Below are 23,842 nucleotides of genomic sequence, written 5' to 3'. Positions count from 1 at the left end.
GGTATGCAAGAGCACCCAGTATGTAAAACCTCAATAAATACTGTTGTATGAGTGGATGATAAGATTCTGTGCCAGCCCAGGGGAGGGGTACTGATCCATCCTATAACCCTTCGCTTTCTCTAAGAAGTTATGTCTAAGCTGAGATGAAGGATAGGTAGCTGCTAGCTAGTTGGAGGGTGAGTCTGGCATCACTGCAAAGTTTAGGAGGCGAGAGAGGATAACTTTCAATCCCATATGCCTGGCATATAGTAGGCTCTCTACTTAGTAAACAGCTGTTCTGTTTGTACAAAAACAATTACACATTTTTAGCTTAATATATTTATGCCCCATGCCAAATGTTTTTAGACATCTATTAATGAGCAGTTAATTTTGCGGTCACGTCAATATTTTTATTGTCCCTTAAGCCTTCTGGAAATAATTTTTCCCAGCAAAATTTTCTTGCCAATCCTTGGCCTAATTTTAAAAAGAAGGGAAATTTAGATAATTTTTAAATGGAGAGAACTACGTAGGGGTTGTTCAAGGGTCTTAAAATTTTAGTTGATGAATCAGTTGACTTTTTCCCCCCCAATCACTGTTTTGTTCTGAAGTTTAACTAAACTTTGTTTTTGCTCTTTTTATGTTTTCCAGCTATCATGAGAAGTTTCTCCCTCCTCCAAGAAGCCATAATCCCCTACATCCCTACGCTCATCACTCAGCTTACACAGAAGCTGCTAGCTGTTAGTAAGGTAACAGAACCAGTTTTGAAAGTGTAGTTGCTTTTTAACCTGAATGCTCCAAACTTTGAGCCTCAGAACTCCCTGGCAATATGTTGGACAAGGAAAGATCTATGAATTCTTCCTGACCAACAGTGTATCATTCTGAAAGTGTGGGGATGACGCTAGCTTGGAGACGTGGCGTCACTCATCTTTAAGTGTAGGCTCAGAAACTTTGACTTTTTTGTTCTTATTTTAAAAAGTAACATGTTCTTTGAAGGAAATTGAGAAAGCACAAATGATTTGAAATGCTCTTCGATGGAAGAAGTAGGTTTTGCACCAAATGGACAAGAGGCTATTGAGAGACGTCTGTGAAAACTGGCGGCTGAAGTCCCTTGTGCCTGGTCTTCCTTATTCCCCCAAATAAAGTTCACTCCTTTGACTAGAAATTTTACAGATATTTTGATCCATATTTAAATATTAATACCAAGTTTTAGAAAATAAAAAATCAGTTTAAGGCCAACCGAATTCCTTTGTAGATTCTTATTTTTGATTACTCTATATAAAAAAGAGATGAATTCATTAGGAAGGATCAAAGGGACTTTGAGAACAGTGATCATTTTTCCACTGAGTTCTAGGTAAGGGTCTTGGGCTTACTTGGGTTTTGGGGAATTGAGAAAAAAGAGAAGCAGGGTCCCTTCGCTTTCACCTGCCCCCACATATACACACAATCTGAGTTCATCACTTTACGTGGTAGCCTTCCAAGGATTTTGTTTGAAAAAGAAAATTGAAAACAGCTGATACGAAGGATCGTCACTGTGTAGCTAGAGACATACTGAGGCCACGAGGTCCTACACGAGGCTAGTGGCAGAGTCAGCCTGTGTCCCTGCTTGTTTCTTCCCCACTGTCCGCGTCAGCCCAGGAGAGCACGCGGGTTTGAGAAGGTCCCTTACAAGCGCTGGGAACCGAGGCTTGTGTAGTCACCTCCTGGTGACCCTGAAGTATTTTTTCATAAGTAGGCTTTTGCCTATTTAAAAAAATCCAAACAAACAGGCATTAACGAGTATTTTCTGAATTTTAAAGTCAATACAAAATTTTAACATGAATGTAGGCTTTTTAAGTATAATTGGTATTTTTTCTTAATACTGATTTTTAAAAAGATAGAGTCTCTTTTAATGTTTTTAGTAAGGTTAGATGTGTTTTAGATTCCTTCTAGTAGTCACTTGGATTATTAGGGTGATAAGCTTTTTTTTTTAAATTTCAGAACCCAAGCAGACCTCACTTTAACCACTATATGTTTGAAGCAATATGTTTATCCATAAGAATTACTTGCAAATCTAACCCTGCTGCTGTTGTGAATTTTGAGGAGGCTTTGTTTCTGGTGTTCACAGAAATTTTACAAAATGATGTACAAGGTAAACAAGTTATTTTCCTTCTCGTTGAATAAAATTATTAAAGTGATGATAAAATGCAGTCCGCCTAAGAGATACGTGCCTTTTGTGTCAGAGCCATTAATTCTGAAGCTGACAGCTGGCTTTAACTTTTATCTACAGAATTTATTCCATATGTCTTTCAAGTGATGTCTTTGCTTCTGGAAACACACAAAAATGATATCCCGTCTTCCTATATGGCCTTATTTCCTCATCTCCTTCAGCCAGTACTTTGGGAAAGAACAGGAAATATTCCTGCCCTAGTGAGGCTTCTCCAGGCGTTCTTAGAGCGCGGTTCAAATACAATAGCAAGTGCTGCTGCCGACAAAATTGTGAGTCATGTTTACTGTCATGTAACTGTGATTTTCTAAAGTAGGAATGGCGGACGTTTTTTAATTTTAAAAAAGTTAAAATTTCTTTAAAATTAATAAAAAGGGAATTAATCAGTAGAAATATTAATATATATTTTATTAGAACTAGTTATCCTTTAGTTAGTTATCTCTATGGTGGGAAATTTAAAAAAAAAAAACCAAATAGGTTAATTTCAAGAATTTAACTTTAAGGCCTTATCGTGGTGGGACTTTGTTTTCCTCTACACTTCAGAAGTGAGAAATAAAGAGAAAATGCTATTTAGATTATTACAGCATGCACCTTTTCCTAATATATATTACCTGCTAAACTTTTGCAACAATTAATCCTTGCCTCATTAATTATTATTTAATTTAATTTGTTGTAGCCTGGGTTATTAGGTGTCTTCCAGAAGCTGATTGCATCCAAAGCCAATGACCACCAAGGCTTTTATCTTCTAAATAGTATAATAGAGCATATGCCTCCGTGAGTATGAATATAAGCTCATTATACATGTAGTTGAGGGTTCTGTGAGGTACTCAGAAAAATAATTATACTATTGGTTTTATTCAATTCTTTAGTGAGTCAGTTGACCAGTACAGGAAGCAAATCTTCATCCTACTATTCCAAAGACTTCAGAATTCCAAAACAACAAAGTTTATCAAGAGTAAGTAAAATATTTTTAGTGTTCCTACAGAAATAAGAAAAGTGGCTAAAACCCTTAGACTTCATGCTTACATACAAATTTTTCTATCAGTTATAAGTTTTATATATGAAATATTTTAAGATGCTTGTATTCTCCCAACACTGAATGTTTCAATATATTGTGTTCCAAAGGTTAGTAAGTTTAAATATCAACATTTTTTATAGATTATAAAGAAATATAAATCAGAGATTGTATATAAAGACTTATGACTGAACTATAAAGGCAGAAATTCTCTATGTTAAGTTGTATTAAAAGGCCAGTATTGATGCCAGAGTTAATCATTGAGTTTTGATGTTTATGAATGTCTCATTTGGCAGGCTTTCACTAAATTTCTTGTTAAGTGCAGTGAGTCCTCTGTGTTGATACTCCCCATCTCTTTTCAACAGGTTTCTTAGTCTTTATTAATTTGTACTGCATAAAGTATGGGGCGTTAGCACTGCAGGAAATATTTGATGGTATACAACCAAAGTAAGTATGTTTTTATTTTTCTATTTTGAAAAGCAAAAAAAAAAAAAAAAAGAATTTTTAGCACAAATTAGTATCTCTATTTTATAGATGATTTTATAGTTCTTGAATCAGTAATAGTATCTTCATGGTTTTCAAAATGTTCTTGGGGAGTTGGGTTGTAAAGAGGAAAATACTGCAGACATTTTCCTAGTTGCCAGAAGTACCCCGTACCCCAACCCCTGCCCCTGGCATTTCTCTGCAGCCCGTGTTCATGTTACGTTACATGGCTGGCATTGTCTCTGGGAGCCTGCCTCTGAGAAGGCCAACAGTGTAATTTTTCAGATGAGAAAAGTTTAGAGCAGTAAAACTTTTTATTTTTGACTTAATTTCGTATATATGCCTAAGAATGTAGCTCGGCAGCGTTTCTGGTTTAGTAGGAAAAAGAATGACGTAAAGAATGATAGAGAAAAACTCCTTGGAGAAGAACCTCAGTTTAGGTCTCTGTATGTTTGGATCCAAAAAATTCCAGACTGACTGAAATGTAAAAATTGTATTAACCTGAAAGGTACCAGAAAATATGGTTTCCAGCTTTAGAAGATCATGATGAAACCAGCAGTTTTATGCAGTGCTAGTGGGTGCCTGAATTGGCATGGTCTTTCTCAAGGGCAGGAAATACACACTTGTAATCTAGAGCATCCAATGTCCATGCTCTTTGATAGCTGCTGTTTCCACTTCAAAGAGTTTAATAAATTCTTAATAAAATAATGGAAGTATAAACTGAGAATTTTACATCATTTAGAATTATGAAAAACTACTTCTGTGATGTTTGCAACAACAGTCATTGGTCAAATCATTTTTTTAAATTCAGCCATTAACATTTACATACTTAAAGGTATGTAAGCATAGAAAGTTGGGAAGTTTATAATCCAAAAATGTTAAAACTGGTAATTGCTGGGTTGAGGGGTGATGGTGATTCTTTTTTCTTGTTGCTTATCTCTTCTGATTTCTAATTTTTCAAAGATTTATTGAATAATCTAAAAAAATATATAAGACCAAAAAAAGGCTATAAAGATTTTACTTAAGTATGGGCTTAAGATAGTGTTCACAGAAGATGACGGCAGTTGGTCACAAAGTAGAGCTTGATGTTTTAATTTTGTCATTTCTTTGTCTCTTCCATTCAGCTGACCAAAATCAGCAGCATTGTTACTTTGTATTTTATTATATGCATAAGGAGGCACTGAGTGTTTAGTTATAGTGGTAATCTAATACTGAGTGGATTTATTTTGCTTTAATAGAATGTTTGGAATGGTTTTGGAAAAAATCATTATTCCTGAAATTCAGAAAGTATCTGGAAATGTAGAGAAAAAGATTTGTGCGGTTGGCATAACCAAATTACTAACAGAATGTCCCCCAATGATGGACACAGAGTATACCAAGCTGTGGTGAGTATTCCATTCTAAAGTTGGGGTAATTACAGTTTCCTTCCCCGAAGACTATAAAATTAACCAGACTTACTCTGTTGGGGGTCAAGAGAATTGGGTTCTGATCTTAGCCTCCCCCCTAGCAACCATCAGATCCAAGACATGACTTGTGGATCCTTCTGAGGCTAGAAAGATCTTGTTTTCTGATTAACTTTCCTGTGGGGGAATTTATGGACCCCTGTGAGATCCTGGGTTAAGTCCCTGGTCTACATGACGGTTGCCTCCTGTCTGAACCAGCTTGTCTCTTTTATATATATATATATATGTGTGTGTGTGTGTGTGTGTGTGTGTATGTATTTTATTTATTTATTACTGTTTTTCGTTTGTTTGGCAGGGGGGAGGTAATTAGGTTTATTTGTTTTTAGAGGAGGTACTGGGGATTGAACCCAGGACCTCATGCGTGCTGAGCATGCACTCTACCACTTCAGCTGACCCCTTCCCACCTGCCTTAAGTCTTTAAGAGGAGACACTGAATACACCAAGAGATCTCACGTGCTTGTGCTCGGTGTCTGGCTGACTTGGCTTTTCTTCCCCTCTCGCCGCTCCTTTCCTTCTTAGTTTCACTCAGGCAGCCTCTTCCATCAAGCGATCTGACAACTTGAGGCTTATTTCTTCTAAAAGCATTAAATCACCTTGGTTTGGCTTGAGGCACATGGCCTTCTAATTAAGTAGCCAGGCCTGGGTCACACAGCCAGCTTTGAGAGCTCTGGGGATGGAGCTGTTTCCAAAAGAGAAATTGGGGTACTGTGGGCCAGAATTGAAGAGTGGTTTCTGGATGGGCACAAGCATTGATGTGCTGCTTAATTTCAGAAGTCCCTCTCTACTCTTGAGACTCTGAGTCTATAATTTTGTGTCCCTGAGGAATTGCTTCTTGTTTATTTATTGTGTAATCTTCAGAGTAGTTACTTAAATTTTTGTCATCTTCCAATCCAGGACCCCTTTATTGCAGTCTCTGATTGGCCTTTTTGAGTTACCTGAAGATGACACCATTCCTGATGAAGAACATTTTATTGACATAGAAGATACACCAGGATACCAGACTGCCTTCTCACAGCTGGCGTTTGCTGGGAAAAAAGAACATGATCCTGTAGGTCAGATGGTCAACAACCCCAAAATCCACCTGGCACAGTCACTTCACAAATTGTCTACTGCCTGTCCAGGAAGGGTAAGTGTCTTTGCTGTCAGAGAACTCTTGATCAATGGTGACCTTTATGGGAAGGCAAGAGGGTCGTTCTGGTGCCTGTTTTCATTGTTCAGCAGAATCAGACAGTATCTGTAGGATTTTACAGTCAAGGCTTTTTTTTTTTTTTTTTTTTTTTTTTTAATTAAAATGACAGTCTTTTTTTTTCTTATATGATGTGCAGGTGATTTTAGGAATAAAGACAAAGCAGAGGATAAATGCTTTAAACAGAAACATATTTAATTCCCAGATTGAAATAATCCTATTATTAAAATGTAGGTATTGATTTTTTTTAACTGCAAAATACTCAGGAATAATGGATCATAGAGTAAATCTAATAATGGCTTTATAGTTGTATTAGCTTATAAATTTTATCAGATAATCTATATTTTTCATTGTTTTATGATGGAAAACTTGAAACAGACTTAGAAACTATAATAGACACTCATGTGCCGGCTTTTATTTTTTTATTGAAGTATATTCAGTTTACAGTGTTGTCAGTTTCTGGTGCACAGCGCAGTGTTTCAGTCATACATAAACTCCTTTCCATATTCTCCGACTTTTGATAATTAGATCATTTCAGAGGAAGCCTTAGACATCGTGTCTTTTCACCCATACATACTTCGTTAGGCATTAGCAACCAATAGGACCTTTTTTTTTTTTAAGCAACCACAATACCACTATCACACTAAACAATAAAATAATACTTCCTTATGAATCCACTTTTTAGACCTACCCATTTTTGAAGGTATAGAAGCAGTTGAGTTACTCTGGGCATCATGTGAATAGTTACTGGTGATGGACTGCCCTTCCCAGAGCTGCGGCAGCTCCCCCGGAGGAGGGGTGGGTGTTGGTGTGTCAGGATCTGTCATCCTGTGTGTGTTTCCCGTCTCCGGTAGGTTCCATCAATGGTGAGCACCAGCCTCAACGCAGAAGCGCTCCAGTATCTCCAAGGATACCTTCAGGCGGCTAGTGTGACACTGCTTTGAACTGTTTTTTGAATTGGCTCCTTAGTCCAGGATGGTTTCTGAGGACATCATGTAGACTTCTGAGCACAGCTGCGTGAAAAAAGAAAGCAAGTTTTCGTTTTGAACTTGTCACAAATTCCGTCTTGTAAAGAATATTAAATGTTGCTTTAAGCTGAACCTTGACAAATTAGGTGGTTTGTGTGATCATAAATATAAGTGGGTGACTTTTTCAGTTTGCAGCTATAAAGACAAGTATTACTAGTTCAGTGTACGACATTGATTTGAGCATTTGCACTGTTTGGATAATTTTAAAATTTTGACAGACACTGACTGTGGAGACATTTTGTCTTACTAAATCCTTTGAGGTTGTTGCCATTCGTATTTCTCTTGTCCTTTGTATTTTTGTCTGTTTCCTTAAGCTTTTATTGGAAATGTGAGTAAGCAAAGAAATCACTTGTGTAACTTGCCAGGAAATGCACATATCATAGTTTTAAACCTGTTATCAGCAATAAAAAAAAAAAGCCCTAAAATATGTACCTAAGAACATCTTAAGGACAGGTTTTTGGTGCTGGTATTTTTATAATGAAGTTTCTTTAAATCTTTCCTCTCCTGGACTCCATAAAATAATAATTTCTAAATAATTCAAATTCAGATGACTTAGTCTTTTTTACAAAGGAAAGGGGAACAGTTACTACAAGTTTGGGGCCCAGCTGTTGGGACCTTCTAGGTAGACCAGTTCCAGGCAGCAGCGTGAACTCTGGGTAGGTGGTGTCCTCTGTGGATTGGACAGAAATGCTCTGCTGGGCTTCCCGAGGCTGTTGGGGCTGCTGTAGACGGTGTGGATGCTTGTTCTTTTTTCTCTGCAGACGGGAGGTCAGTTGGAACTTTTCACACGGTGGCATCTTAGAACTCTAGGTCTAGGAGCAGCCTGCAGGTTTGGATCCATCCCGGTAAAGGCTGCCAGCCTGGCCCCTCCCTGGACCAGATTGGACCAGGTCCAGGGGTCCTGTGGCCTTTGTCCTTGGGGAATAAAGACTCAGACTGTCGGCATTTGGAGAGGCAATATTTACATATGCTGGAATTGTTCATTGTTTAGTGCAGTTAAGCTGGAATCCCTTCTGTGCAGACTACATGGGTTTTTTCCTCCCACACGTCAGGCACCTAGCCTGAATGCTTTATCTTCGTCACATGCTGGTTGTGGTGTTAGAGAGATTTCCAGCTTAACCTAGTGTGCCTGCACCAATCCAGTTTTTTCAGTTTTTTATTTTTGTTTTGACATAGTAATGGAAGCATTAAACCTTACATTACTACAAGGCTTATTAAGTGGTCACTCGTTGGCAGATGGATACTGAGAGAGCATTGGCATCCATTTTTAAACTACAGACAGTTTATACAGGTGAAAAGTCTCAAGTGGCAAACAGAATTGGTGGTGATGGTTTATGTCTGTCTGTCACTAAGTCCTTTGTTTTGAGGACTGACGCTGAGATAGGCTCCTAGACCATCTGGCTCCGTGCTTGCTAAAGCTGTTGGTTAACAGTTAAGTGAATGCAGGCAGTTACTGTTCTGGAGGACCCCCGTTTCAGCACCTTAAACTCAGAATACTGATCAAGGTCTGGATTTTTTCCTTTCTCAGTTAAAACAATTGAATGGGAGACGGTTTGTGTTTGTAAATGTACCTATTAAAATAGCTTCTGAAAAGGAAGGCTGGCACTGGTACTCTCTTCATTAACCCTAGCACGATTCATGGGTATTCTGTTAATGATTTTTTTTAACGGTGTAAACTGCAGTTTATTATTCTATCATCTAAGACAATTTTTCTATCCAGCTTATGAAGACTGTCAGAGGTGGTAGGCTGAAGTCGCTGTGGTGTGCTTTTGACGAGTCTTGGTGACTGCACCTCAGTGTGGTGCCAGTTCTTTTTGTGTGTAGAGCAGGGTTCATATTTTGGGACCAGGCCAACCTGGGTTTGAATTACAGCTCTGCCACTGACTGAGACCTTGGACAGATGGCTTGACCTCTGTGCTTTTATTTCCTCTTCTGAAAAACGAGGAGACTACCGCTTACCTTCAGGATGGTTATAAAAAAATGAAACAACATGAAGCACCCAAGAGAACCTGTAGACTACTAATTAATAAAAAGCTGCTATTAGTTCAGCTGTTTAAGTTGGGGGGAGACTTGGCTGGGAGGAAGTGTGTGTGTTACCGAGCAGGGTGGAACACCGCCTTGTGTTACCAGCCTGTGTAGCAGCCCTCGTAGGTGGCAAGGCTTTGTGGAGGAGTCCTGGCCTAGGCAGGGGCCTCACTCTTGAGCCATTTTTCAACATGGGGCAAATGGCATTGCAAAGTTCCTCATGAGAGCCTCCTGGGGAGGCCACTGATTCTCCCTGTTGTTGGAGTGTATCTTCTAACAATCTGATTTTTAAAGTAACACTTCTAATTATAAATGTGTTTTCTTTGTGGAAAATACAGGAAATATTTAAAAATTAAAAATCATCCATATTCCTACCTCCATTTCAGAAAAGCTGTGTTGGCTCTGCATCCCAGTTCTTGCTTGTTCCTTGATTGAGAAACTTGGTGGCCTAGAGGTGTGATGAGGCAAGACTCACTCTTGGGTCCACCCTAGGGTATTCTTGGTAGGAGCTTCAGGGACCTGTTGAAAATAATCCAGTTTCCTGTGGACTCTCTCTGTAGCTAAGAACTCGGTAACAGAGGAGGAACCCACTGCCCTCCCCTCACCCACCTGCCTCTGGGCTTGCTGCAGGATAGGTGGTAAAAACTTTTAAAAAGCTCAAGTGTGGCTGGAGAAGGCAGCCACCAACTATAAGTCAGCTTTCTCCCTTATAAAGTGGACGATGTGAGAGAAGAACTTGGCAACGCGGAGGAGCGAGCCACCACAGAGACGGGAAAGTTTCTCAGACCTGTTGCAAAAGGGAGAATGATGGAAAGTGGGAAGCAAATTAGAGGTGTGGTTCCCTTGCACAGCGAGAATGGCCCATCTCCCCGCCAGCAGCTGAGTCTACCCTTCTGCATCTAGAGAGGCAAATGCGGCTCCCAGGATACTGGGTTTCTGCAGCAGACATCAGCTTGAGAAGACAGATCCTAAACTGTCTCTAGGTGGGTCCACAGGGCAGTGAGGTAAGACTGTAGCACGCACAGGTCCTGCTGCTCTCAGATAGAGCACGGTTTACGTCCTAGGAAGGCCGGCCAGTCCCACAGCTGAGAGCCAGGGTCGAGCTGGAGCCAGCCCGTGCGGAGAGCTGCCTCGGTCACGACTAGATCTCAGGCTGGACGAGGGCCCTACGATGGTGCCTGCTGAGAGAGCTCCCGAAGAGCAGCAGGGTGGGGGCAACAGACTAAGCCAGCTGCCCAGGGTGGGCATTCCAGACGCCTGTCCTAGCGGCCTGCTGAGGAAACTGCCTTCAGTCCCAGGGACAGACCAGCTTTCAGTCTCGGGGGCCTGAAACAGCGAGGCCAAAGCTGCCTGCCATGCAGCCAGAGGCAGCATTTCTCAACATGATTCAAAGGATCTGGGTTTCTATCCAAAGGAGCATCTACCTTTTATAGTGTTTTGTATTAGTTTTTAAAAGCACTAGCAATTTCATGGGCGTTACACCCCTAGGACCTTGTTTGTTAGAAATGCACTTTCCTGGCCCCGCACCTGCTGCCTCGGGGCCCCCGGGAACGGGACCCGCAGCCTTTCAGCAGCCAGCCCTCCACGGGGCCTGATGGTCACGCTCAAGCTGGCGAACAAGGACTCAGGATGAAGTGAAAGTGAAGCCAAAAGACGTGTGGGTGTGGCGAAAGCTGTGAACACTGCTAGGGTCTAAAGTTTCATGGCCTCAAAAAATAAGAAAGGGTCATATTTTAAAAATAATACAATTAACAGCTTTGGTTTTGCACAAAGGGTGGCAGATGTTAGATGGGTGAGGCAGGCAGGGCCCGCAGGGGCTTCAGGCCTCAGTGGGCCTCTCCGGAAAGCGCTCCCTCCCGTACAGCTGAGACGGATGCAGGTTCTTGCTCTCGTGGAGCCTCCATGCTTTTTCTTGGGACAGACTTGGAAGTGACTAGGGTCTGCCTCCCAGTGCGGAGAGCCCTGAGAGCTGGACAGAAGGACAGAATGAGAAAGAGTGCCCGGGGTAGAGGAAGGCTCCGAACATCTCCAGCAGGGAATCAGGCAAACTCCTCTCCACCAGCCACTCTGACTGGTGGGACTCTAAAGGCAAACTGGGAGCAACCGGCTTCTAAGTGTGTCTCTGGCCTGAGAACAGGAGCTGTTTACTAGGTTATTTACTGAGCACTGACTGCACTGCACACTCTGAGGAACTACTTACATGTTAATATTCACCCACCTACTTACATCTTGGCCCTTCGTGAGGTTGTCTACTTACAGGTGCTCTTCCCAGCACAGAAGCTGTGTCCACATGGGATCCACCGCCTCCCAGGCTGCTCCTCTGGCCTGGCCAAGGGGAGCACTGACAAAGGTTGTCAAACCACCTCAGAAAGAGCTGGGCCAAGTCTGGGTCCACTCAGGCTTTGGGGAGCTCAAAGGATAGACCAGTTGCCAACAAATGCTCTAGGCCCTACCTTCCCAAACTGCCGTACAACATGGTCAAAGATCAGTGTGTTCCCTGGGCTAGGGAAGGTCTGAGTATTTCCAGTTTTCTTAGCTGGATTCAGGATTCAACCTGGCTTGCAATGTTCTTGTCCATGAATCCAAGGAGCCAGACAGGAAAAGAAATTACTAGGGTCCAGAGGAAAGTGCTCAGGCATGCGTTCTCATCCACCAGCACGTTTCTAACAATCTGCCAGGTAAGCATGTGCTCAGCATACACGACAGAGACACCAGGCAGACAGGCCCCCGGCGGGTGTTTGCACAGAAAAACAGAGGCCCAAGGGAATCACAGCCTCTCAGGCCATTTCCTGGGGAAGACTTTTGGCAGCTGGAGCCAAAACAATTAAAAAAGCAGATCAAGTCTACAGGATTCTGACAGATCTCATTCCAAAGTGGCACCAACTGCCCACTAATGCTCCGGGGTTGGCAACGTCAAAGGTCAGAGAGGCACTCCCACTGCTGCTTCTGCAGCCTGTGGCAGTCAGGACACCCACCAGGAGCACAAGCCTGCATCCAACAGACAAAGGCAGAAGAAGGGACAGGAGCAGGCAGGCCCTGGTGGAGGGGCGTGGGGGGCATGCACACTGGGCCCTGCCGGGGCCCCGCCAAGCTCCTGGCTGTTCAGAGCACACCTCACCGCTCAGCACCACTGTGTGTGCGCTGCAGACACAAACGTGAAAGGTGCGTGGGAAAGGGGGTGGAATAAATGACAGGATTTGTGTTTGGATACAGGGCTTTTGGGGGTAACTTCCAAATTTTCCACAACTTACTTTTAAAAATCACTTTTTTTAATTACCACAATACAAAGACTGTTTTACAGTTCGTTATTCCAGGCCTAGTAGGTGTTCCCATCAAAGTAGGTTTTTATGAAAATATTTGTAAAAGAATGGAAAAAGGAAATTATTTTTAAAATATTAAATGGGTTATTATGCACATATTTATACAAATTTCCTAAATTATATAATTTTTGCTAATATAAACTGGGTGCCATTTAAGTTAGTAAGAAGTCTGATTAAAATAATTTTAAAAATTAGTTTCAGATATATATCCTATATATACTTTGAATATATACATTAAACATAGCACTGCAAGCACACAGTGACAAATTCCAAGAAAACGCTGTACTGCTTTGATGAACTGAAACTCCCACCCCCTCCCGTCTTTGCGTTAGCCTTGCCTCTTAAAAGAACACACATTTCCTTAAAAGCCTATTTAAGAAAACTGGCTAACTCCTCCCAGCCAATCCAGCAATGCTTAAGTGCTTGACAAATCCATTATTTATGGATTTGGAAATTTTAAGTTTTTCTTGTCTGTTTTTAAAGGCACACAGACATTTAAAAGCACTTAAGCCAGAGACGGTTAAGTTTCATGCAAAAAACAGCCATACAGCTCAGTCCTTGGGTTTACTTCCTGGTGGCCATTTCCTGCTGAGCTCGTATTATGAGCTCCTAGACAGCAAGCAGCAGCACACCGCTTCCTGGGGATGCCTAGGTTTCTTTTCCCACTGGTCACACCAATCCCAGACTTCCTCCAATCTCTTAACAGACCTTGGGATCCAAGCCAAGGTCGCCGTCACTGGGCATTTGCCAAGAAAGCCGTGCATATTAGCTCAGTCAGCTGTGGTAGGAAGTCCAGATTCAGAAATGACACTTTTCTAAGAGACACAGTTCACACTCTCCTGGTTTAAGAAGGCCTTTAAAAATAATCCCCCCAAAACAAAACAACAAAAAAAACCCAACTATGGGGAAATCATCTTTACTCATTAAAATCTTGTGATTTAAGAGGAAATTAACAAAATCGTGACCTAATGTCAGTGCACCTGTTGTGGGGTGATCAAGTCCCAAGTCTGTCTATCCCAAGGACCCCAGGAGCTGCTCTACCTTTGAGGATCGATGCTCCACAAATCCTCAGACCCACCAGCTTTACTGCGGTTGACTTGCAGCTCCTTTGTTTATTTCAGACCTGCCTCTCAGGCGCCTTCCTGTCTGCTTTTCTGCCTGTAGTCTGGAAACCAAGACTGCATATACTGTCTAAACGGCTGAAGTACCTAGTTTTGACTCAAAGTTTCTTGCAACTCTTAGAGATCACGTTGGGATAAAACAGTACAAACTTTCGATTCCCAAGCAGCTCTCAGAGCGCAGAGACAGCAGAGATCATGCAGGTGAGTGAGTCCTCAGCAGGCGATGACAGCTACAGGGCCTTCCCAGAGGCAAGGCTGGTCTGAGAGTTTACAATGTAAGAACAGTCAAGGACATCCCATCTGGACAGCCTTCCAAAGCAACCAGAGCTACACCACCTTAAAAAAAAAACCTCTTGTCCTAACAATATCCCAGACATTAACAGAAAACCGTCCCTTTTTGGAGTGATGTCAGTGAGGGCCCATTGGAAACCAACAACTAGAAGTTGTGAGTTACTTCTGAGAATGCCCTTCCCATCTTCCCTTCCCAGTGTGGAGGGCCGCTGTTGAACGGGAGGCTAGGAGGGAAGAGCTGGGTGGAGGCAGCACGCCCCCAGCAGACAGCTAACATCACAGGGCACGAGTGGCAAGTGGAGGAGGTGGCAGGCAAGGCTGGGAGACTGGCTACAATCTCAGTGTTGGAGAAGGTGCTAAAAAAATACAGGGGGGAAGGCTGGAGGAACCCTGAGGTGCCGGAGGTATCAGTACAAACGCATGGCTTGTAAGTAGATACACAAACAGATGTTTGTACCCATCCATACACTCAGATGTGTGTCCCAGCCATCTGGGGGCCTAGAAACAGCACCCCAGGAGCCATGAGCTCTCAGAGCGCTCAGATCTGTTTCTAAATGTGATCTGTCACTAGCGGGGATCAAGGCTCCTCGGAGAAATGCTGAATTCAGGGCTGGAAAGGGAAAATGCCTGCCTTCCTTTCACTGCCTTTATCCCTGCCATGCTGAGTCCCCTACGACCCTTCAGCATCTCGCACAACCTTTGGGCACTTGCAGTTATTCTTGCAGTCCAATTCAGAGGCTCGTGTCACAGTGAACAACCCTGATGAGTATCTTCCAAAATTTAAAACCAGAAAACCACCAGCCCACTCACTCCTCAGCCAGGCTAGGATACAATGCCTCACCTTTACTCCAGGCCCAAGCGTGCCTGAAGAAAGTCACCAGCAAGCCTCCCTCTTCCTCTTGGGTCATTCCCTCAGGTGACAAGGTCAGGGTCAGAGAGGCCCTCCCTTCACCCGGGCACCCACACGCCTCTCACTGCCAGCAGTGCCTCCATGCCATGCTTCCACAGCTCACTCACATCTTCCCTTACTTGTTTAATTACTGCTCAACAGGACCAAAAATTCATTAGTAGCTGTTTATTGATCAATGGTTTGATATAAAGTTATTTCAGATCTTCAGAATTTTGCTCAAATGGAATCACAAGCATTACAAAGTTTTTTCCTTAAAAATAAAAAAAGGGTAGGGGCAGGCTGGGAGGGACCAACCTAGCAGTAGTGGCATTTGAGAATAAATTAACAAAAAAAAAAAATTTAGTATTACCATTTATTGGTGACAAACACTAAGTTTTACTTACATTCCATGGGGAGAAAAAATTCCAGAGTAAACGATGAATCAAAGCAGTACTTAACTTGCAAGGCTACCGTGCTTTTCATCTGGACCATATGCAGGACCTTGCTGCACACATTTCTGTGCACAGCAACACGACATCAAAAGCAACACAGTTATAGAGATAAACATGGGTCATTCTTTTCAGCCCTACATGGAGATGTAATCAACAGTATAAAGCACTCAGGGAAAATCAATCTGCAATTGAGCATGGGCTACATGGAGATCATATCCTGTAGTGTAGCTGTGTCCTTGAGTCTTATGTATGTACACACAATTTTTTAATAATCTTTAAAACAAAGATCAAAGTTCATTTGTTTAAGTCCTGTTGCATTAACAAAAATAAAATAGAAAAGGAACCAAATGATCATTTAAAGTTTAAAATTCCTAAACTGTCCAATTTACACAACTGTAGGAGACTTCATCAAGGGCTCCTGAGAAGTCCAGGACTGTGTCAGCTAAACCAGAGGGCACAGAATCTGCATCAGTGAATGGTCCTGGGTTAGTCCAATGAAATAAAGATGTATAACCACATGTACATGGATATGATCTTTGCCGGTTAGATTACTGATAAAGTCAGTCTCAGACAAGTTTCTAAACTGTGCTATGTAACTAGATACAATTGAGAAATTCTCAAATGAAAATTTATATAGTGTCGTTTCAATCAAAAGGAAATAATGAAACTAAGAATACATATCTCTTTTGGAAGAGAGCAGTGGTGACGGTGTGGGCACCGCGGGAGGTGGCGGGCCAGAGCACGCTACGGACGTCAGCCAGCGCTGAGTAGGAAGCATTTGATTTTCTCTGGTGCTTTCAGCTATTTCCAGCGTGGGTGTCCAGGGTCTGTCCCAACGTGTTCGAGTGAGCCAGTTGGAGAAGGGGTCGTGCTTTCTGTTTCTTCTTTCACACAGCAAGAAAACAAACAAACAAAAACACACCCAAAAACAAACAAAAAACCCACCAAAACCAAGCACTGGGGTGCCTGGGGCATGGCCCTGCTGGTTTCCCAATGGACCAGGGCTACTTGGCAGGCCCGCCCTGCCCCCCGAAGCTGCTGCTGTGTTGAGGGGAAAACCATAGCCACGCCGCCTCCATGTGTGCCCGCCGTCTTCACCACTGCTGTCTCCCGTCCTTTACCCATCGTGTCTCTCAGCCCACTGGAGGTATCAGAAATTCCAAACTTTCAAAGCAGTTTCAGTATGTTCAGTATATATGTTGGGATTTTATAATGGTTCATGGCCAGATAAGATTCAGCACCTCCCACACCTTTAAGGAAGAAAAAAACAAAAATGATCCAAGTTTTGAAATTAAAGAGAATTAAGCAATGTTAATAATGAAATTAGCAGGGGGGAGGGGGTATAGCTCAGTGGCAGAGTATATGCTTAGCATGCACAAGGGTCCTGGGTTCAATCTCCAGTACCGCCATTAAAAAAAAAAAAAAAAAAAAGAAATTAGCAACATTGAGAAGTCAGGCCCCAGTTTATGATAACTGGATTAAAGTTTTCCCAGGATATACTATCAAGTGAAAAAGAAAAGAATGTGTATAGTATGCTATCTCTAGGGGGAAAAGGAAGAGAGTAAGGAAAGAAATATATTTGCATAAAGAAACATATAAGAAGGGTATGTAAGAAACTGATGAAAATGTCATCTCTGGGTGGAGACAGAGTGACATGGGTGGGAACCGCATGAGGGCCAGATCAACCACTGTGTGTGTTCACCATTTAAAATAATGTTGACTTCTGAACCATGTGAATGTATTACCTATTCAAAAACTTTTTTTTAAAAAAGTAGAGATCTCTACCCAAAACTTGAAAACCTTTTAGTGGAAAGGGACGGAAAGTGACTTAGACAAATGTTTCACTACTAAGTTGAGCAGACAATTTGAATTTATTGCTAATGAGGAACAGAACCGCCTTTCCATGTAAATCAGCTCACTCACACAGACATTGGTCCATTTCCTGTTCTTGGCATCTCTGTATTTTGTTGGTCCAACTCAGACAGCAACTTTAAAATGTTCAGTGCAGCCTAGCAGGAATGAAAAGGAAAGTCATTTGATGGCCACTGCTCAGGACCACAGCTTGAAACACTGAATGGGAAGGCGAGGGATTCTCCTACTGCCCAATAAAACAGGTGGCCCCACTAAATAACACTTCCATGTTTGAATTTTTACTTAAAAATACAAATTTTTAAAAGTTACCAATTACTACCTCACTGAATCACAACCTCTGTTAATTTTATTATATATTGTCTTCAAATATTTTTAACCTTGTGGTCAGCAGACTGTACAAATATTATATCTTGCTTAAAAAAAAAACTATCAAGTTTCCTTGTTAGAATACATTACCTTCAGTGACATTAACATGACAGATACATTGTATATGTAGATTTTTAACTTATGTAGATTAATCAATTCCTTTCCTCAGTTTTAGTATTTCTTACAAGAATTTCATCTGAACAGAATGCCAAAACAAGGGGCTTTCTACGGCTGCTAGAGCCTGGGACTGCAATTCTTTGTTCTGGTAAGAGATGAACTGAGTACAGTAACTGGAGGAGTGCCAGGATCCAAGTCTATCCCTCAGGTCAAAAAGGGAAGAGGGGAGTGGGGCTGGCCAAAGCCCATGAGTTCTGATAAACAGAATGAGAAATTAAGGCAGTAACCTAAGAAAAAAGGCTTCAGAACTATGAAATCTAAAAAACAAGTAACTAGTCTCCAAGCCTTTGAGAGACTCCTTTTCCTCCCTTGCTGAGGCCAGCAACAAGCCGGAGCCAGGCCCACCGCGTGGGGTAACGTACCATATCATGGCAGGACTCCACGTCCTTTCCGATACCGTGGCTGATCAGGGGTGGCTGAGAGGAGCAATTGATAAGAGATACAAATTCGTTCTTGTTGTTTTTGGGGAAGTCTTTGTATTCAACCTACAGAGGAAAAGATAACTGAGGCAGAGGCAGGGAAGCGGGGAGCATGAATGGGGCACGGGGCTGCAGCTCTGGGCCCAGCATCAGGGAGACGACACTTCTTCCTCCCTGGTCTCAGCCTGACGTCTGCACCAACTACTGCTCCACAAGCACAAGAGACTGTCTGAGGGGACTGCTGCTAAGGGGCACTGAGGGCTGCAGGCAGGAGACCAGGGCCCCAGCTTCCAGAATCTTCCAGGAACCTACATGTCTACTCAAAACCCTAGTCTGGAAGAAGCCATGTTCCTTCCTACCAGGCAGAAAGGGCCAACACAATGAATCGGTTCTCACTTAAGTCTAAATGTGTAACTATCACTGGATTACAGGCTTTGTTGTTATGGTTGGCCTGGATTTTTAAATTTTTATTATCCAAGGTTGAGGATTTTCTCTTACTATACAAGCATCTAATACTTTCCAAGCCTCCCCTCTCCTCCTCAGGACCACCCTTTACCATGCTTCTGCCAACCATCCCCTTAGACAAAGAACTTGGTTTAAAAAACAACATACTTAGTTCTGAAAGAAACCCAGAGGTAACCGCACTGAGGTACAGACCACACAGCTCTGACCTAACAGTTACCTGGAATCCCTGGACTCTGGAAAGATAGTCCAGCTGCTCAGAGGGTCTTGTGAGGGGTCCATGGGGTACGTGGCCTGAAGAGATGTTATTCTTTAAAATGGTCTCGGCTGTAGGCGACGTGCCCCCATACAACAATTCACGGGCTATCATGGCAGTTACCGTGGCCTTGGCAGGATTTGGAGCTACCCTGGTGAAATCTTTGGTGTGATGTCCTTGACTGACTCCTACGGCCTGGGCAACCTCGGGCACCATGGGAAGAATTCCAGCAGGCAGCTGTTGATGACTAAGGTAAGGCATCCTAAACTCATCCTCTTTACTGCCTGGGGAGGGACACACAGACAAATTAACACACGTCCATACGTGCTGCCTGGAAAGATGCTCTACAACCCAACGCTGGCCCTCCCTCGGCACACACAACGGCACAGGGATGACGCAGAGCCGAACACTGCACACTCACTCACTGGGTGTCTGCTATTTCCAGGAACCACACAAATCCCAGAATCACATTCAGATCAAGACAATATTAACATCACACTTACTAGTCCCATTTTCATCCCCAGAGCCAGGTTCAAAAAAGGTTACTTTTCTTCCATCCCCTGGTTTCTTTATGGGTGTCTTAAAAAAAAAAAAAAAAGGCCATGAGCATAAATCAAACTGTTGAAAAATTCATTCCCACTGTCCAAAACTACACAAACTACAACCAGCATTAATCTTGGTTTTAAACTTTTGAAAAATGAGGGAAATCGGCCAAAAAGCCCTCCACCAAAGCCCCACCACTGGTTTGCTTGTGCTGCTCAATGTGCCCAATGGCAGAGCCACCTGCTTTCTCCAAGGTACACTCTCAGTCACAGCAGCCTGTGCACAGAGGGCATCTCACGAAGGGTTCCCCTGCTCTGTGCTCATGAGCAGAGAGGGGAACATTTAACCAGAAGGAGCCAGAAGATGTTAAGTTGATAGAGCTGACCAAGAAAGAAACCTTTAGGTTAAAGCTGAACAGTTGAATAAACAAAGAACATTTCCTGAAGCAAATGTCCAACTAAAAGATAAGGTGACATATCCAAAGATAATGTAGGGGAAATGCTACTAGATAAATATTTTGCCAAACACAGGATCTCTTTTCTGAGAAGGTGAAGGTGCCTATGATGTTCTCAAGTCTTTGGAATGAAAAATCTGAAAGCCAAGTCCAGGATCTCTGCAGATTCTGTGATAAGAGTGCTTGGGACCCCGGTTATTAGCATTAACCATGTGGCCACAGCTGATGCCATTTCTCTTTGCTAACACGACTGGCAGACATGAATGAATCAGGCCTGGCATTTTCAAGTTTGTCCTGAAAGGACCATCCAGTAACTGCAGACAGGGTCAGCGAAGGCTTTCATAAAGGGTACTGCTTCCCAATCTTTGCAGAAATGCAATTTTCAATATGGGATTATTTTTAGCTAATGTTCAATTCATAAAGAAAAAGAAATCCCAAATCTAAACTATTTGGCCCTGACTCTAGTATCACACTGTCTCAGTGTCCCAGAAGAGCCTACTCCACAACTAACAGAAGCCGAAGATGGTTGAATCTTTTATACAGGCCTCGCTCTAAGAGTACAAGTGATAGAACCACACACACATTACTTTCAAGCCCAATTACTCATCATCCCACAAACAGAGAAGAGAAAGCTGCCCTCCAGCAAAGCATCCCAGGCCACAAAGATACTGAAACAGTAAGGACTTAACCCCGAGCCATGCTTGGAGCCATGGACATGCAACTCCCCTTCTGACCACATTGTAAGGATCCGCTGCTCAGCAGGGCTGCATTACTGCCAGGAGGATGAAGGAAGCCTTGCCCTGAAGCTCAGCCCTGGAGGAGCCAGGGCCCCCTTGTATGAGGCAAGAAGGTCATCCTGCAATTAGAGAGCAAGGACACAGAGCCCCCCACAGTCACCTTCTCCTCTGATTTGAGGGCTGGTTTGGTGGGCTGGGCCTGCGGGACTTTGAAACCAAGGATCTCCAGCATGTTCTCGGCTGCATTGCGTTTGGCCACCTTCTTATTGGTGCCTGATCCTTCTGCGGTGTGGTTTCCCACCTTTACCTGCATACAAAAGGCAGGACTCAGAACAGTGCTTAAGCCTTCAGAATAAAGACTGCTTGGGGACTGACAGGCTGGCAAAAAAACCCAGAATGGTAGAAAGCTGGATAGCTTAACAGCGGTGCCCTGGAGCTGGCTTGCACCAGCCTGAGAGAGCCCATTGTGAAACATTCAGGACTTTGGAGAGCTGGTTGTTAAAGTCAGCCATTATCAAACATTAAATTATATGAGCTTATAATTAAATTATTTTAACAAACAGAGGTAATAAGCACATGAAACTCATCACTTCCTACCTGGACTCTACAATTAACTGTGCTTTTGAGGTTTTTAATAGTATCAGTTGTAAGTGTATGGCGTCAACATGCTGCTAGATGTCTCTTTCCAACTCTGTCATCAGAGCTATAGTGGGAGTATTTATACCAGAGAAATCTGCAAATACTACATATCAAGGATTAAGTTTTTTCTGTTGATTGTCTATTCTTAGACTTAAGCGATGGAGAAAAAGTTAATGCAAATTAACTTTAAAAGCGTTTTCAAGTCTGCAGCCATGATGACACTGCAACCAGTACAAAAAAACTAAAGCTTCCAGTCTTCGAAAATTACTCTCTGATTCAGCAGAGGAGTCATTCATACCGTTTAAACGAATGAGGTTCTGACATGTCTTTGTTGTTTTACTTATTTGTTAATATAAACAGAAATGTCAACCAGTACTCACGCTAGAACCACACTCGTTTGACAATGACATGAGCAAACCTCCTTGCTGAACTGGAGAGGAATAAAGCAGTCACATCACACTGCCATCCATGATTGTCACACTGAAGTTATAGATGTTTAAAATTTACAATAAAGAGTATTTATTTATATTAAAATATAATAATGAGTATTATTTATAAACTGTGAGCTACATTTCCTTCCTATCAGTAAAATCTATAACATACACATATGTAAGTATAATATGTATGCATATATGCATACAGATCGCCACACACATCTTCCTCCCAACATACCGCCTCCCCTCAGAGTTGGCTACTAAACATATTCTAGCACACGTCACTGCTTACAGTCCCCTTCCAAGCTGGTCTTGACCACAGACTGAAACCAAAAGCCGCGTATGACATAAGAGAGTTAAGGAAACCTTCCCTGGCCTGTCAAGATGGGACTGGCGTTGAATCATCCTAACCTGGCATCCACCAGCCATGTGATCTGGGCAAATTACTGAGCCTCTCGGCAAGCTACAGTTTTCTCCTGTACAGTGGAAGGGTCATCACTGTTCTTGCCCTCTGACTGGGTAGGTGAAGCACACCAGGCTGTCGGTGCTTTATAAGTTGTCAACCGCTAGCTACACAGGGTTAAATATTGTTTTTCACCAGAAAACACTATTAAATTCAAATCACAATTAAATTAAGCTGCCTGTGTAAATATCTGTTTAATAAACCAAGCGCAAGGATAAACACTGTACATATCTGAAGTGTAATCCCAATGTGAGGAGGAGCCAACCCCTGACTCCAGATTCTACAGAAGGATCAGGGGGAACAGGAAAAGATCTTTCATATAATTTATAAAACCTATCTTCTGAGAAGAACAATATAAAGCTTCAAGAAGTAACAAACAAAAAAAAAAGTCGTCCACGGTTCCACCCCTCAGCACTCCTCTAACCAGGTACAGTGTGTCTGAGCTCCTACGTGTTGATACTGCGGCCTCTGTAGTGCACAGACAAGCACATGTTTTAAGGCACTGAATTACTGCAAATGATGTGGTCTTATTAACAGTAATGTTCGGTGGAAGGGAGCAGCCCACTAACCCTAGCCTCCTCTCCTGGGGAAGGTGTCCAGCCCCTGGACCTCGGCAGGCCCTGAGACCGCATGTGGTCAGAGAACGGCCGCCCACAAGCCGGCTGACCCACCTGCATCACAAACTCCCTGCGGCGTGGGAGGCCTCGCTCGGTGAGGAGCAGGTACTCTGGCTCCTTCTCCTTCTTCGCCTGCTGGATCTGGGCCAGTCTGCTAATTGGGTTCATCCCCTGGCCATATTCTGGGCTGCTCTGTAGCTGAGGAACAATTAATGTAGAAACCATATACCACGTTAGTCACAGAAAAGACCTTGCCAATTCACAGACCAAGACATGACAGCTGATTACTTGCATGCTGATCTAATGGCTCAAAATTAATCAGATCTTTTTTTAAACCTTTTAAAATTGGAAGATGCGTAATGATTTTCTATGATTGAGATGATTTTAAGATCTTCTTAGCAAACCAACATCAACATTCACTGTTGTAGGCAAGCATCAACGTAATGTCTGCCTTTTAACAGTAAATTTCAACATACGATAATAAAGAGGCAGAAAAAAATAGATTCTTCCTAAAACTTCCCAAAAGTCTGTATTATAATGTTGGGTTTCCACTTTCTGGACAATGATTCAAAAACCAGAAATCATTAAAAAAAAAAAAAAAATTCAAGCTGACGCCATGTGGAAAGAACCTAAGAATCCCACAGTTACTTCCTGGTGGCCACCTTTAGCGCCAACGAGTCCTCACCCGCTCACCGATAAGGAGTGACTTCCAGGATATATTAAGTGGAAAAAGGAAACTGCAAAAGTATGCTAGCTTTCATATGTACAGAATGCTAATTCGTGTGTAAGAAAAATGTGGATTGTGATAGAGCATAAAACTATATTGACAATTCTAACTTTACAGATTGTAGTGTTCATAAATGTCTCCAAATGGACCCATCCCTTATGTGGGAGGGTGGGGGGTAATATAATTTTTTGATAGGTCCACTAGCATAACTCAAAAACCCA

At 42.5% G+C, this 23,842-nt stretch overlaps 2 protein-coding genes across 13 annotated transcripts in view; one reads left to right on the top strand and one right to left on the bottom strand.

The window, feature by feature from the left end:
- CSE1L (chromosome segregation 1 like) overlaps positions 1 to 7,899 on the top strand; it is a 35,298-nt gene extending 27,399 nt beyond the window's left edge. The window contains exons 17-25 of the mRNA XM_010978638.3: positions 628 to 725; positions 1,957 to 2,107; positions 2,246 to 2,454; positions 2,859 to 2,956; positions 3,052 to 3,137; positions 3,563 to 3,644; positions 4,919 to 5,065; positions 6,038 to 6,269; positions 7,184 to 7,899. Coding sequence (XP_010976940.2) covers positions 628 to 725; positions 1,957 to 2,107; positions 2,246 to 2,454; positions 2,859 to 2,956; positions 3,052 to 3,137; positions 3,563 to 3,644; positions 4,919 to 5,065; positions 6,038 to 6,269; positions 7,184 to 7,273 — 1,193 coding nt within the window. The 3' untranslated portion in view covers positions 7,274 to 7,899. The remainder of the gene's footprint in view (positions 1 to 627; positions 726 to 1,956; positions 2,108 to 2,245; positions 2,455 to 2,858; positions 2,957 to 3,051; positions 3,138 to 3,562; positions 3,645 to 4,918; positions 5,066 to 6,037; positions 6,270 to 7,183) is intronic.
- A 7,275-nt stretch (positions 7,900 to 15,174) lies between these two features.
- The window catches only part of STAU1 (staufen double-stranded RNA binding protein 1), a 49,556-nt gene continuing 40,888 nt past the window's right edge, over positions 15,175 to 23,842 (bottom strand). For all 12 annotated transcript variants that reach the window (XM_064497009.1, XM_064496999.1, XM_064497000.1 and 9 more), the window contains 7 exons: positions 22,949 to 23,092; positions 20,902 to 21,048; positions 19,511 to 19,586; positions 18,972 to 19,291; positions 18,233 to 18,355; positions 17,379 to 17,464; positions 15,175 to 16,705 (listed from right to left, as the gene is read on the bottom strand). In XM_064497009.1, the coding sequence (XP_064353079.1) occupies positions 16,690 to 16,705; positions 17,379 to 17,464; positions 18,233 to 18,355; positions 18,972 to 19,291; positions 19,511 to 19,586; positions 20,902 to 21,048; positions 22,949 to 23,092 (912 nt within the window). In that variant the 3' untranslated portion in view covers positions 15,175 to 16,689. The remainder of the gene's footprint in view (positions 16,706 to 17,378; positions 17,465 to 18,232; positions 18,356 to 18,971; positions 19,292 to 19,510; positions 19,587 to 20,901; positions 21,049 to 22,948; positions 23,093 to 23,842) is intronic.

Source organism: Camelus dromedarius, chromosome 18 (assembly GCF_036321535.1).
Source record: "Camelus dromedarius isolate mCamDro1 chromosome 18, mCamDro1.pat, whole genome shotgun sequence".
NCBI lineage: Eukaryota > Metazoa > Chordata > Mammalia > Artiodactyla > Camelidae > Camelus > Camelus dromedarius.
Note: the sequence above shows the minus strand (reverse complement) of the source record. Positions and strands in the feature narration are given on the sequence as shown.